Source organism: Aegilops tauschii, chromosome 3 (genome assembly GCF_002575655.3).
Source record: "Aegilops tauschii subsp. strangulata cultivar AL8/78 chromosome 3, Aet v6.0, whole genome shotgun sequence".
NCBI lineage: Eukaryota > Viridiplantae > Streptophyta > Magnoliopsida > Poales > Poaceae > Aegilops > Aegilops tauschii.
This window is the reverse complement of record NC_053037.3, coordinates 583,845,192-583,860,200: the sequence shown is the minus strand read 5'-3', so window position 1 is coordinate 583,860,200 and position 15,009 is coordinate 583,845,192. Positions and strand designations below refer to the sequence as shown.

Below are 15,009 nucleotides of genomic sequence, written 5' to 3'. Positions count from 1 at the left end.
ACTACTTTTAATTACTGGCGTGCCAGACAAGACATTGTAGTTTAATCTGTTTTTGATAAAAGGCGTTTTATTATCTCAAAAATGTAACATCAAGCGGATACAAAACATTATGAGTGACATCCGGCCTCTGCATAACTAAAATGCACATAGTCAATTCTAAAAAGTTTGACAGAAAGAAAAGAAACAAAATCGACAAAACGGCAACAGTAGAGTCCTATAGACCGACACTATATATGCCTATGTCGAAAGTGATGGTGGGTCAATCCGGAGGTTATGCTACCATCCATGTTGGGAAAAACCTCCATAGCCACCTGCTCCAATCGCGTACACACCGCCTTGAACAGCGGTTGGTACTCCGCTCGCTATAGTGTAGACCACGTACGAAGCGAGTGCGTACACCGAAAAATGACCTGTCATCGGGTCCAAGTTCCTTGAAGCCTAGCGGCGCATCGCCTTTGCCAGAGAATGCTCATCAGTCGGAGAAGAACCATCAACAGGGAGAGCGTGACGGTTACTACGTCGAACGGGCGTAGCCTGCCCGCCAGACATAGTGCTCATCGGCGTCGATAGCGGAGTTCTTGGCGAAGTCCGGATTGTCGCAGAGGTCGGTGAACAGGGACGCGCCCCGGGTCCCACCGGAACGACCGCTGTGGGTGCAGGGGCTGATCCACTCGCACGTTCCGCCGCTAGGCCCAGAGGAACCACGGCGACTACCACGCGAACCGGAGACTTTGGCGGTGGCGTCGTCGAAGAAGCTGGCGCATGAACCGAAACCGGAGCATATAGTCGTAGTGACACTAAAATACCTTACATTTTGTTACAGAGTATCGTCCTCATCTGGTTGGATTATTGGCTCAAACAGCTGACTAACTGGATCGCAGTGATGACGTACCTGTGCAACTAACACCGCAATAGTTTAGGAAAAAATGAAACAAGGCTCGGCTACCTAACGAAAGACGTCTTTATATTCTAGAGTCCACAAGCATAGCCCTCCTTACCTGGCTGCGCTTTCACAAACACAGCATACTCTTGCGTGGGATTTCGATAGCAAGAGCTTGAAGCAATGGTGGGTGTTGGGGAGATGATTGTGAGTGCCGTGGTGAAACAAATCGCTAGCAGGCTAATTAAAATCGTTGGGGATGAGATTGCTCTGCATTGGAAGTTTAAAGGTGAGGTGGATAAAATGATGCAGAAAATGAAAGATCTGGCGGCTATGATGCATGATGCTGACAACAAGGTGAGCCAAGGAGGAGAAGTTGGGAAAGAAGTTGGGCGGTGGCTCCTGAAGTTAAAATCAGTCGCCTACGACCTTGAGGACCTGCTGGACGACTTGGATACCAAGAATAACGAAGCAAAGGTACGGCTTCTTGCTTACACGCCTACCCTGTGATCGAAGCAAAAAATTAATAGTTCATCATTGATTAAGCTTGTCTGTTGAGACAGGATCGATTTCAGACATCGAATATCTCATAGTCGGAGCCCCACTGTGGCTCTTCTATTCTCTTGGATATTCTTTTATGTAGCCTTCCTTATGTGTATAAATATTTTGCTGCAATTGTTGCTTGTTTGTACAACTCAATTATATGTGAGCATTGATAACGGATCTGTAAAAGGATGCAACTGTTAGAATAATCCGAGGCGTTAACCAATCGCCCGAGAAACAAGCAGTCATACCGATATTTGTTAACGAGGTTTGGCAATATGACTGCATTCCAGGGCCATGGATGCTCATTTCCATGACACGGCTACAATACCGCATGCCGCCCACTGCTGGCAGACGCCGTCCGCTCCCCTACGTGTCTGTCCTATTATGTTGGCATAAATTACATCGTGTGTCTACCTTCACATTATATAAAAGGCATAGAGACACATGTGCCCTATTAGGACACGACTCCTACCATGTCTACACAAAGTTTAAATCCAAGTCCACCTATAACATATCTCGTAAAATTGTATTCAACACAATTCCAACAAACTCCACCTTGACGAATATTCTCTATCACTTGGATTCATCCATGTGTCGAATCTCCATGTACATTGGATTTGAGATTATACCATAAGCACTGCTGGTACTCGAGCTTTGTGTTCCCAACTTTCGGAATATCCATTCAACACCATTACAGGTTGATCACTGATCTATGTGAAAGTCAACTCATCACATGTTGGACACCACATATAAGAGTTATCTGAACTCAACATCATAACTCTTTCTTTACTTTCTACCTCAAATTTGAAGGAATTTCATCGTTGTCCTGTGTCACCCTAAGTCAAAATTTGCTGTAGTCTCACCCTTTTTCGGATAGCCTCTGACATCTCCAGTCGCTATAGCACTTCGCCTCCTTCTGTATTTTGTCATCCGCACTTTGCCATGTGCACTGAACACCACAGAATATACGGTCATCTACACTCTCAAATTATTCATGTCAACTCTCATCCATCAACCGGCACCGATATACAAGTCTTCAACTTGAATATGGTACTTGTCAACACTGCTTTAGCACCCTCTCCACGCTTTGTGTGATCACATGTTTGACCACCAGTGCATTGGCTCGTCGTTGTGTCCCGTGCTTACCACTTGCCTAGTCGCTATCACTACGCTGACTCTCTGTTATCCTCATCGAGTCCTTAGGGTCGCGAACCCACACCACTCAACGCGTACTGCAGAGAATCACCGATCATCACTAACCGATGCCGAGTATCCCATCTCCTTCATATCATTGAGCCAGGTGCCTCTCATTTTCCCGCTGAAACAGGCTTCGACTCTCTGAGCTCTTACGACGTAGCCCCTCCATCTGCATAGAGTGAAGTCGTCCATCAACTCCAGCTCCACCTTCAACATGACTCCATGGAGCTGCGACATGCTACCCCATGCCCCGTCGACTTCGAGCTCTCTAATGTGTACATTGCCTTGAATCAACCTTGCACCATTGTCCCGTCGAAGCCGCACAAGTCCTCTGGACTGCACCACGTGTTTCTACGGCCCAGAAATCAGCCACCATCAGCATCGCGCTCTTGTGTCATCGTCACTGAAATCTCCGTCGTCTTCTGTTTTGACAAACATCCATGTTGAGGCATCAGATTGCCTTGTCCAACCCAACTGAAAATTTCCGAAAGCAACCATGATGCACCGCGCATTGTGTCCGCCCCTGCACATCTCAGTGCATTGCTTGATGCACTGTGTATGCATGATCTTGCCACGATATGCTCCACACTCCTCTGAGCCTTAAACACACGTCTCCTCCATTGAAACTTGTCCGAACAACCTTGACATATCCATGATTAATCCTGAACTACTTCCCCGTCCCATAATGTAAGACGTTTTTTGACACTAGTGTCGTGTTAAAAAAACGTCTTACACTAGCCAACTGAAAAAACGTCTTACATTATGAGACGGAGGGAGTACATAACTGTCCACAGCCAACGTTGAGATTTGGCACGGCGCATCTCCGCTCCAAAAAGATTCCTCAAAGTGATGCCTATGCACAAAAAAATGCACGTACAACTTGTGTAGCCCTCTATCCTTAAAAAAACAAAAAAAAAACTTGTGTAGCCCTCTTGCACATTGGCTCTCCTTTAGCAAGAACACGCCACACACGTACTGGTTTGCACCACTCGTGCATCTCTTTTCGAATGCCCTAGTGCACCGTATGCAACTCTGTTCCTCCCGGGACTTGTTCCAATTTTTTGCAAAACAAATCTCACTGTGTCCCATGCCCTTTGCCTCTGGCTCGTACGCACGCACTGCCTCGACCCGATCCCGCCCGGCTTTGCCCCTCCAGCCAGCCTATGCTAACTTAATTAAGCCACGCCCACCAGGCATGCTCGGGCCTGGGCCTCATGCCCCACGATGCACAAGCGCACGCCACCAGCAAGCCTCTTGCCTTTCCTCAAAGAAAAAGAAAAGCAAGCATCTTGCCGTACGCGTCGCTAGGGCTGCTGCTCACACGCGTTACGTACGCCACCGCCGCGACGATCAATCTCACCAAGAAAGGTTTGTGCGGGGTGGATGAAAATCTAGCCGTAGAAATTGTTGATACTCTTGTAAAAGATAGTACCTGGCAATAAAGAGCATTTTGATGTCAAAGACAAATATCTCACGGAGGCAGAATCCTGATATTTCTCGTGTACACACACCGAACGGAGTATTTAACAAAAAATTATCACAATTCATCAAACCGTGCCTATAAGCTATCATTTTATAAATTTGTGCCAAAAACTATCACTTTTTCTCTAATCTTTAACTAAAAAAGTACCACATCGACTTAATGACTGATTAGCCAAAAATTAAACCTGATTAGCGCCAGGTGGTGGTAACTTCTCCCTGCCCGCTCACCCTCGATCGGGACCACGCGGCCAGCCGGAGCTAGCTAGCTCACGACGGACGCAGCCGGAGCTAGCTAGCTCACGACGGACGCAGCCGGAGCTAGCTACCTAGCTCACGCGCTCACCGCGGCCGGCCGAAGCTAGCTAGTTCACGACGGACGTAGCCAGAGCTAGCTAGCTAGCTAGCTCATGCACGCACTGCGCCAGCCGGAGCTAGCTAGCCATGCGCGACCGCCGCTTGCTGCTACTTGCTGTCGCTCCCACTTGTTGTCCACAGCTGCTGCTTGCTTCCGCCACCGCCACTGCTTGCCGTTGCTCCCGCTTGCCGCCGCCGCCGCTGCTGCAAGCCTCTGCTGCCGCTTGCCACTCTCGCAGTTGCTGCATGCCTACACGCCACTTGCCGCTGGCTGCTGTGGCGTCGGGGCTACGGGAGAGAGACCGGCCATCGCCCACAGAGTTGTTGATGAGCTCGCCGGCGGGATCTGATTGCTTTTTATTTTATATTACAGGGACTCGGTTGCTTCTAAAAAAATCTATAGGGACCTGATTGCATTTCAAAAAAGTATTTCGGCCCACACTTGTCATAACATGTCAACGGTCAACCTGGCAAGTGGACCTTACGATGCCATGCTAGCACTTACATGCGGGCCAAGCTTGTCATAAGCGCGTTTAAAATGGACGAATCGGTCGATTTACAGACATGGTAGTTTTTAAGGAAAAATTGGTAAGAAAGTGGTAGTTTTCGGCACAAATTTGTAAAGTGACAGTTTGTGGGCACGGTTTGACAAATTGTGGTAGTTTTTCGTTAAATACTCACCTCACGCCGATAGGCGTTGATCCCTCCGACTTCAATCCGATCACGCTTTGATCAATACTTGCTACTGCTTTTCACCGTTTTGACAGTTCTTGATCTTTCTTTTGACCTCAAACACAAACAACTTAGATCTCATCATAGGTCCCTCCGATCTCCGCAGCGGCTCCGTCGATCGAACACGACGTCCTCTAGATCAACTCCGCAGCCTCTTCAAACCTTACTCGATATCCCTTTGTTGGAATAATCCGAGGCGCTAGTCGATTACCCGAGAAACAAGCAATCATACGAGGCATGACAACGATACTTGTTAATGAGGTTCACCAATATGACTACATTCACGGGGCCTGACTATGCGCGTTCCTCCACATGACACCACTATAATATCGCACGCAGCCATCCGGGTGTCGGCACACGTCGTCGGCTTCCCTGCGTATCTATGCTATTATGTTGACATAAATTACAATCGTATGTCTACCTTCACATTGTATACGAGGCCTAGGGATACAAGTGTTCTATTAGAATACGACTCTTACTCTGTTTACGCACAGTTTAAATTTAATTTCAACTGTAACCTACCTTGTATAATTATATTTGACGCAATTCTGTTACCAACTTTCCTAGATAAGTACAAAACTCAATTTACAATTATGTGACTTCACTATTCAATTATTTTTCATTGCTCAAGGTGTTCTTTTCCCGGAACAATCAAGCATACCAGTGGATAACCAGACCCCACAATTTGGAGGATGTGGGGAAGAGAATAGTAGAATTAGTTAACGAGGGCAGGGTGTTCAAGCTGGCTTGTGAAACACCGACTGAAGGGAGCAGAAGCAAAGAAACATTTGCAGCCATCAGCGATGGAGGCATCACAAGTGGAATGCAGGGGAGGGGTGCTGAAAAGGACAAGTTAATCAGTTTGCTATTGGGAACCGAATATAATGAGCATATCTCCATCATTCCAGTTGTGGGGCTTGGTGGTATAGGGAAGACAACATTGGTCCAGTCAGTATATGGAGACAAGAGGGTCAACATCTTCGACATCCGAGCCTGGGTTCATGTGTCTACCAATTTTGATTTGCGTAAAATTGTGAGTTCCATCCTCAAAAGTATAAATACTGGTATCAACCTTGACAATTGTACTTTGCAGTCTCTACATCAGAGTCTTAAAGATGAACTTACTGGTAAAAAATATTTGATTGTTTTGGATGATCTTTGGGAAGAAAATGTTAGTAAGCTTGAAGGATTGAAGCAGATGTTACAATATGGCTCGAATGGTAGCAAGATTATAGTAACTACGCGAAACCAACGCGTAGTGCAAAGTGGCCTGCACACTGGTGTTCTTGCAAATGCAGGGAAAATTTGTGTCGCGCTTGTGCATGACCAAATCAATTTGGGTATTTTGTCAATAGATGATTGTTGGGACCTAATGAAGATAAGGGCATTTGGCCCTGGTGATGACCAAACTACCTTGGAAAAAATCGGATATGCTATTGCGGGAAAATGTGGGGGCCTACCGCTCGTGGCAAATGCTTTTGGGCAAGTAATGTCGGAGGACAAGTCCATCGAAGCATGGCAAGATATAAAAGAGAGGATGGTTGATTTGGGTCTGAAAGGCATACATCAAAAGGAAACATTGCAATCCCTCAAGTTGAGCTATCACTACATGAAGTCAGAGTTTAAAATATGTTTCACTTATTTGGCAGCTTTCCCCAAGGGCTTCATTATAGACACCAACCGGCTGGTCCAGCAATGGAATGCTCTTGGATATACTTATCCAGGGTATGATGGTCAAAGATGCCTCAAGTACCTTTTGGGGATGTCATTTCTTCAAATTTCAGAATCTTCTTCGGTTAGTGCCTAACATTTCTCGTGTTTCCTTCCTTACTTTTGACAGGGTATATGTATTATTATATACTTGCCTTGTGCTAACCAATACGTGGACCTCTGATTAAGCAATAAAGTACTACCTCTATAAACTAATATATGATCTTTTAGCACTATTTTAGTGATCTAAAAGGTCTTGTATTAGTTTACAGAGGGAGTACCGTTTTCATATACCAGCATTCACACCAATTTTGTTTGAGTTTCTCTATCCTAATAAATGGTTCTTTCTTTTAAAGCCAATCTTTGTTGAACAAAGCGATGTCAAAAATAGAGCACCAAATCACTTTTCAGTTTTGTCCATATGTTCCGCCTTAAAACTGGATCGCAATTTTATATATTTGAATATTCTTTAATCTACTACATTTGATAACTCTGTTTTAGCAAAAACTTGTTGTGTATATACTTTATCCCTCAAGGTATACTACATGTTTTGACAATGTCCATTGTCTTCTTGGATGGATACTCTTTCTCTTTTGGACTAAGATTGGTGCCTTCTTGGCAGTAGTAGGGAACCAAAGAAACTACAAAAACCATAGTAGTAAAAATTATAGTTATTGCTAGTTTACTACTAGGGGGTGTTCCCTTGTTAGTCAACTATAGAATGTTTACTGTGGATTTGCTCCTTAGATGTTTGCATGATTGGTCATATGTAGTGATGGTCCAGAGACCGCACGAATCACTATTGACGTGTTTTCTCCTCTTTTGTCCCAAACTCATCTTCCACCGCCACTCACTCCCCTCACCGATGCTTTAAGCTTTGGGCTCTATCGATTCTTCAAAACACGGTTTTGGTCATCGAGCAGTTTTTTTGGTTACCAATAGGTAACTAGGACAGATAGTTCAAAGGTGGAGTGGAGGAAGTTGGCGGTGGCACATTCCTGTTAGGATTACATATGGGAGTGGTGTTTTGTTTTGAGAAGCACCAAGTATAACATAGACGCACATACACACTACACCATCACCGTACACACACACTCATGCAACGCCTATTAAAAGTTGTGTTTCCAGTGGGGGTGCATAGGTGCTTATGAAGTTTTAGGCAATTTAACCCTCTTTAGACTAGTTGCCTAGAACATCCTAAACATGCTAATTTAATAAAAGTACAAAACGGGAGCGGAAGTTGCAATGCAAATGAGCAAGATAAAGGGATCACAAACACATAGATGTATCCCATAGTTCCAATTGTTGGGGAAATTCTATGTTCATGTTGGTGGAGGTTCATACACGAAGTCCTAACACCACCAGTTATAAGCTCACCTAGCACACCTTATCCATGCACACAAACTCCAAGCTCATTTATGGTAGATCTTCACACACAGTAGGAAATCTCGGGCCTTGAACAAATTTCTGAGCTCCTCCGCAACTAGAAGGCTTCTAAGTGACCCTAACCACCTAGGAGGCGCACACTCTTCAAGGGCAACAAGAAAAACACTAGGTCACTAGGATGAACTCCCACCAAGATCAACAAGCTATTCTCAAGAACACATATAATCTCTCTTACATTAATGGTAAAATTGCCGGCTAGGAACCGACTAAGTGCAAGAGCGCTCGATGGTTGTAGTTCGTTATCGTCCTATATTGGTCTTGTATCGACCAGGGAAAAAGATGGAAAGTCTAAACCCCTTACATTGTTTGCATTTAAACTTTCGGAAACAACCCTTTTGTTTTACTTTTGTTGCCACAGTTCTCTTCACAAATCACTTTTAAGGAGAAAATTTCTCAGAACAACACTTCTAGGTACTCCATTTACCATTTTCATTTTTAAAGGATGTGAAAAATGCAAATGGACAGATATTACGAAATGGAGGTAGCAATGAAGAGGCTTTGAATTTCCTGATAATAAATGTTGTTAAAAAATACAACTCCCTTCATTTGAAAATTATATGCAAATTGGTTTTGGTGCAAAAAAAATTATTGGTATTGTAGATGTTGATATGTTTTTCTTTTAAAGTTTTCAATTTTTATAATGTTCGACAAAAAATAGAAGCAAATGTGCATAATATTTTGAAATGGAGAGAGTGCATACAACTTATGTTCAATGGTACCACATTATTACAATCCTAATGTTGATATTAGTGTGTGGATGTTAACATATTGGTATCAATAGAAAAATGTGTTATTGATCTCAATTATAATTTAAACAAAATCTCCAATTACATATGTCTCCGCAACAATATCTCCAATTATTTGGTCGCGAAATGATTAATCACCTTGTAACTATATGTAAGATGTCCAATGCATTTCTGTTTTCTACCTCTGCAGGTTGGTCCAAGTTCCATGCACAGTAAAGTTCCTCAGGAGATCACCATGCATGATTTTGTGCATGAACTTGTAACAATAATTGCTGCTGAGGAATTCCTTGTTATGGATGGTACTGAACCAAAGAAAATGGACAAACCTATCCATTGCCGACATGCACAGTTGATTAAATACAAGAATCAGTCCCATGCCTTCAAACATCTGCCACTCAAGCTTAGATCCCTCCATTTTAGGGATTCTCAAGAGCTGCAACTCCCCAAAAATGCATTTTCTAGATTCAGGTACATGCGTATCTTGGATCTAAGTTCCTCACAAAGAGGTGGATGTTTAGTAATGCCACCATTTTCCATAGATGAACTGCAGTTGCTTAGGTACTTTGATGTGTCGGGCTTGCCAATTGCATCACTTCCTAGGTCTCTCCATACGCTTCAAAATATGCAAACTCTGATTATGTCCAATTGCTCACTTGAAACCATGCCTGACAATATATGTAGCCTCCACAAACTTCGCTATTTGGACCTGTCTGGTAATAGCAACCTTAATAAGCTACCAACATCTTTGGTTGGCCTTGCAAAACTCGTATTCCTAAACTTGTCAGGTTGCTCCATGCTAACCCGACTATGCGACAATGTTTCCCTTGAGTCTTTAGAGCATTTGGACCTATCAAATTGCCATGAGCTAGAAAACCTGCCAAATAATTTTGGCGACCTTCAAAATCTGGTATTCTTGAAGCTCTCTTCCTGCCACAAAGTTTCAGTGCTACCAGAATCATTCTGCCGGCTAAGGAATCTGAAAGGGCTAGATCTTTCAGATTGCCATGAACTTAAGGAACTCCCCAATTGTTTTGGCTTGCTTTACAAGCTAGAATCTTTAAACCTAGCCAGTTGTCCTAAGCTAAAACTGCTGCCAGATTCATTCTGTAAGTTGTTTAAGCTAAGGCATCTCGATCTTTCATATTCCATAATGCTCGAAAGGCTCCCTTCCTCGTTTTATAACCTTAAGCTTCGTTCATTGGACATGCATGACACATCTCTCACTACCTTTCCAAATGGCATCCAGACAATGACTACTCTTACCCAGTTTCTATTCACGTCGGCTAATCATTGTGTAGCACATGAGGCTGATCTCGCTATTGAGCATTTAGGTTTGCAAGGACGGTTAATACACCCTGTACGTGAGGTACACAATACAGGATTTAGCAGTATAGTGGAGCTTTCGCAGTTGACTTGTCCTGATCTTCAAGTTGAATGCCTTGAGAATGTCATGAGTCCAGAAGATGCCGAGAGAGCCAAACTGCATGATAGATCGGATCTTCTGCGACTAAGTCTTCAGTGGGATCGAGAGAAGGAGACATCTGCAGTGGAGTGTAAATTGGTGCTGGAGCAGCTCTTACCTCCTAGGACTCTTGAACAACTTGCTATACGAGGGTATCTGAGCAAAGATTTCCCTAACTGGATGACCGACATAGCCTCACACCTCCCCTCTCTCACCTACCTAAAACTTTATGATCTGGACATATGTGATCCTCTGCCCCCGTTAGGCCAGCTGCCAAATTTAAGAAGCCTGTATATGGAGAACATGCCCAATATTGAAGAAATCGGCAAGGAATTGTATGGAGAAGGCCACCCAACTTTTATCAAGTTAAGAGTGATAAATTTACAGGGGATGCAGAATTTGGTGGAGTGGTTGACAACACAATCAGGTGCAGAAAACGAAGAGATTCTTATCCCCAATTTGCATAAACTAGAAATAGTTGACTGCCCACAGTTGAAGTTCCTGCCATATCCCCCAAGAAGTATGTGTTGGCGCTTGGATAACAGTAACAGCGATGATATGGTGTCAGAACGAGTATCCTTGAAGGTTTCGTCTTACAATCTTCTTTGTAGGATGTCAATAATAAACTGCAATTTTTCAAGAGACAAGTGGCATAGTCTTCGGCACTTCAATACCCTTGAGATATTTGATGTTATCTCCTGCAGTGGCTTGAGGGCCTTGCCAGAAGTCTTCAAATCCTTCACCTCCCTCAAGAAGCTATACTTGATATCGATAAAGGGCCTCGAGACACTGCCAGAATGGTTGGGGGACCTCACTTTTCTGGAAGTAATTATGATCGCATCTCCTGGGAAACTAACATCTTTACCTGAAAGTGTGCAGAAACTCACCGCTCTCAAAGAATTGAGGCTATGGAGGTGCAGGAGCCTGGCAAAATTGCCAGATGGGATAGGGTGCTGCACTTCTCTCGAGAGACTTGACATCAAGGGCTGTCACAAACTGACTTTTTTGCCAGAAAGTGTCAAGAACCTTCCCGCTCTCAAATCACTCTGGTTGGTGTACTGCAAACGCCTTGCATTGCCAGAATGGCTGGGTCAGCTCATTTGCCTAGAAGAACTTGCATTCAGTAGTCGTCCCAACTTGACATCATCGCTTACAAGCATGCAGAAGCTTACGGCCTTGAAGACAATAAGGCTGCAGTGCAGCGACATGACAGCATTCCCGAGATGGCTAGGGCAGCTCATTTCTCTGCACTTGCTTATAATCTGTGATTCCCCCAACCTGACATCTTTGCCAGAAAGCATATGCAATCATGCTGTCTTGAAATCACTCGCCATTACAAGTACCTGTCCAAGTCTGATTGAGTGGTGCAATGGGAAGGGCAATCCGAAGATTAATGTTCCATTCGGTATGACACGGTCAGAACAACTTTTTGGATCAGAAGAAGAAGAATGTGAGGAAGAAGAAGAATACGAAGAAGAAGAAGAATACGAAGAAGAAGAAGAAGAAGAAGTAGAAGAAGAAGAAGTGGATATGCCATTAGCAACTAACTGGAACAAAATTTTAGTCATATTCATTCTTTGTTCTATGATATTGTTGTATTATCTATCACCGGAGATGAATGTGCCAGCCGGAAGAAGAAGGCGAATAAAGGCTACAGGTATTTCACACTGGCAGAAAACTGCTTATTGCATAATGTAGGAGTATGTAGCACATTCGTTCTCATAGTTATACATATATAGGACTTCATTTGCACTCTTCCTCTTAGGCAGTTTGTTGTCTTCAGGTGGTCTGGACCAATCTGATTTACTGAGCTATATATGTCAGCTAAATATAAGTTGTCTGTGTCGTTCTGGCTAATGGCTAATTGTGTTCTGCATTTTATCCTATCTCCTCAGCTTGGCATTGGGATAACTGATGAAACCGAGCAACCGACTGAGCTGATGGATGCACGAGTTTAAACAGGGAAAAAAATGAAGGGGACATTCCTCATTACATTTCACAGCGGCGAGATCCATCCTTGTAAGCTGCGGTTCATGTGTAACTGTTTACTCGCCTACACTTTGATTCAACGTTTTGGTCAACTATATTTTCCCGCTGTGTATTCTGTTGACATGTCGCTTATTCTGGTACTTTTTTTTTCCTTTGCTTCAGATTGATAGGGGTGCAGGTCTTTATTTTGGATGGAGATGAGGTACCGGACAGGCAGTACATTTTTGTGAATTTTCACTTGTAAGTTTTGCAGAAAGTTAAACAAAATGGGTGGGAGTTAATTTAGGATGAAAGGACGTTTGATAGCACCTGACTATTCGTACTGCAGCTTCAGACACACTAGCAGTGCCAAGGATTTTATTCGGATTTGGGCAACGATGTTCAGTACCTCAAAGGAGTCAAGTTAATTCACTTCTGCTGGCAGTGCCTTGCAGAAGAAAATCTCAGTGCTAACAGGGAGAAAGCATCGACGTTAACAAGGTTGACCCGAACATGGACTATGAAAGCCTGTAAGGTTTAGTACAACTTGACTACTTTCCAGTTAGGTTCAGTTCTGCTGTGTGATTCTCCACCTACACATTAGAGAAGTCTTATTTCCTTCCGTAAAATGCTCTGTTTTTTGCCTTGTTGAAGCAACAAGAGAGTTCTCCTGCCAACCTTGAAGCCGTCAAAGCTTATTCAAAAGCCTGCATGAAATAAAATGGAGTACTACTGTGATGCATGTGCACGTGTACCTACCTACAGAGTACCAGAGGTAAAGCATCTGATCTGCCGAGCTGTGTGTGTTAACTAAATAACCTTGCGAGTCCAGACTATCAGCATCCCTTCATCAATTGAATAGAAATAGCGACATTTTTGTTGCCTAGACGGTTGCTTCAGTCTTACTGTTGTATGACTTTGTAAGGTCTTGTGTGAATAATTAATAAAGTGGTTGCATGCATCGTCCAGATGCAGAGTCCAGGGTCCTCCTCCAATTCTAAAAAATAATAACCTTGCGAGTTGCGACAGCAGGTTGGTCGCAGGACTGAACTGCTGCTAACCATTGTACGCACTTGCCCGTATAGATACCCACCTCCTGATATTGGTTCATATATGCAGAGCAACTGAAACCTTGACACCTCCTGATATCAAGTGCTGATACAGGGATCGATGCATCTCAACGAGATTGTTAGTGGGAGATATCTCTGCCCTTCTCCAGATGGTAATTAACCACCTTTCTCTCCCCCACGCACGACGCCTTGGAGCAGATCTTGTGTACATTTTATGAGCTTTCTTCTTATCCATTTCAGGTGGAAGGCAGCGGAGTAGAAGTTCCAATCTTGTCAGTCAGGACAGCGGTAGCACATCGAGTCGTGACAGAAAGTGAAGCCGAAGATTATATAATTAAAAACTTCTTTTGAACATGAATTCACTAATATAACTTTTGCTCCCGCCACAGTTGGTCTCGTTGGTTAAATTTATGGTCAAAGTTGAAGCACGGGAATAGAGGAAGCACTATATTTTGAAACGGAGGAAGTACTTTAGATGTTAAATACTACTTGAGGTTCACAAACAAAAAAGAAATGCACATGGCAGATGCCGGTCGGAGTATTGTCGAGTGAAAGAGACAGGGAGAGATGATGATCATACGAGTACTTGACTGTATTGCCCGGAGTTGAAAAATGTTAAAAGCGATGGAAAGCACCAAGTATCTTTGGTTTACAAGTTGTAAAAGCATCTACAACTGGGACCCAAACCCACCTCGAACGTCCGGGTCAATGACCTGGTCACTAACCGGTTAAAAAACGCTGACCCACCTGGGTGCCTTAAAACGGCCTCAAACGTCCAGGCTGTCCGAAGTCCCTCATATCCAGCCCAAATGTAGGAAGGATGTGGGGCGGACCAGGCGCGTCCGCCACGTCAACCCGGCCCACCTCGACCCCACTTCGTCCACCATGTCGCGCCGGCAGCTGCTCCGACTCCGCTCACGACGAGGAGCTGGCCCTCCGCATTGCCCTCGAGAGGTCCAAGGTGGACACGGAGGGCAGAGGCGGACGCTCGGTGACTCAGCCGGAAGAACACCAAGGCACTCTGGCTTGCCATTAAGCAGTCGGAGCACAAGGCGGCGAAGGCTGGCGAAGCTCAAGTGGCAGCAGGACATGGTCGTCCAGCGGCTCAAAGGGATCATCGTCCTCTCCAACTCCTAGTCCGACGACCACGGCGCCTCCTCCGACGGCTCAAACAATCCACCACCAACCGCCGACGCCTACAGCTACGCCGTCGAAAGGGCAAAGAGCCAGCGAGGAAGTGGTGAAGATCCGGCGTCTCCACTTTAATTTCAAGTGCTTAGTAATGTAGTTTAAACTTATTCATCGTTTATGAGCATTATGGGAACTTTGGCAATCTTTTGGAGATCCGTTGTTGATCTTTTGGTGAACGGATTGTGTATTTATACGTCCATTTCATGATCTACATAGTTTTATCCA

The 15,009-nt window shown here is 44.3% G+C and overlaps 1 protein-coding gene and 1 long non-coding RNA gene across 2 annotated transcripts; both read left to right on the top strand.

Moving 5' to 3' along the window:
• The first annotated feature begins 1,019 nt into the window (after positions 1-1,019).
• Positions 1,020-12,390, top strand: LOC109741697 (uncharacterized). The gene is made up of 5 exons (XM_073511196.1): positions 1,020-1,357; positions 5,823-6,986; positions 9,284-10,030; positions 10,109-10,901; positions 10,983-12,390. The coding sequence occupies exons 1-5, from the start codon at positions 1,064-1,066 to the stop codon at positions 12,251-12,253; spliced, it is 4,269 nt and encodes a 1,422-aa protein (XP_073367297.1). The 5' UTR covers positions 1,020-1,063; the 3' UTR covers positions 12,254-12,390.
• A 104-nt stretch (positions 12,391-12,494) lies between these two features.
• Positions 12,495-14,372, top strand: LOC109741702 (uncharacterized). The gene is made up of 3 exons (XR_006671156.1): positions 12,495-12,574; positions 12,707-13,745; positions 13,834-14,372. It is a non-coding gene; the product is annotated as an uncharacterized lncRNA (long non-coding RNA).
• The last annotated feature ends 637 nt before the right edge of the window (positions 14,373-15,009 follow it).

Excerpts from the sequence above, each read along its gene's own strand:
- LOC109741697 (XM_073511196.1), top strand. The coding sequence starts at position 1,064 with ATGGTGGGTGTTGGGGAGATGATTGTGAGTGCCGTGGTGAAACAAATC. Across the intron at positions 10,031-10,108 it reads AGCTCTCTTCCTGCCACAAA|GAACTCCCCAATTGTTTTGG; the intron begins GTTTCAGTGCTA and ends CATGAACTTAAG. Across the intron at positions 10,902-10,982 it reads CAAGGAATTGTATGGAGAAG|GTGCAGAAAACGAAGAGATT; the intron begins GCCACCCAACTT and ends CAACACAATCAG.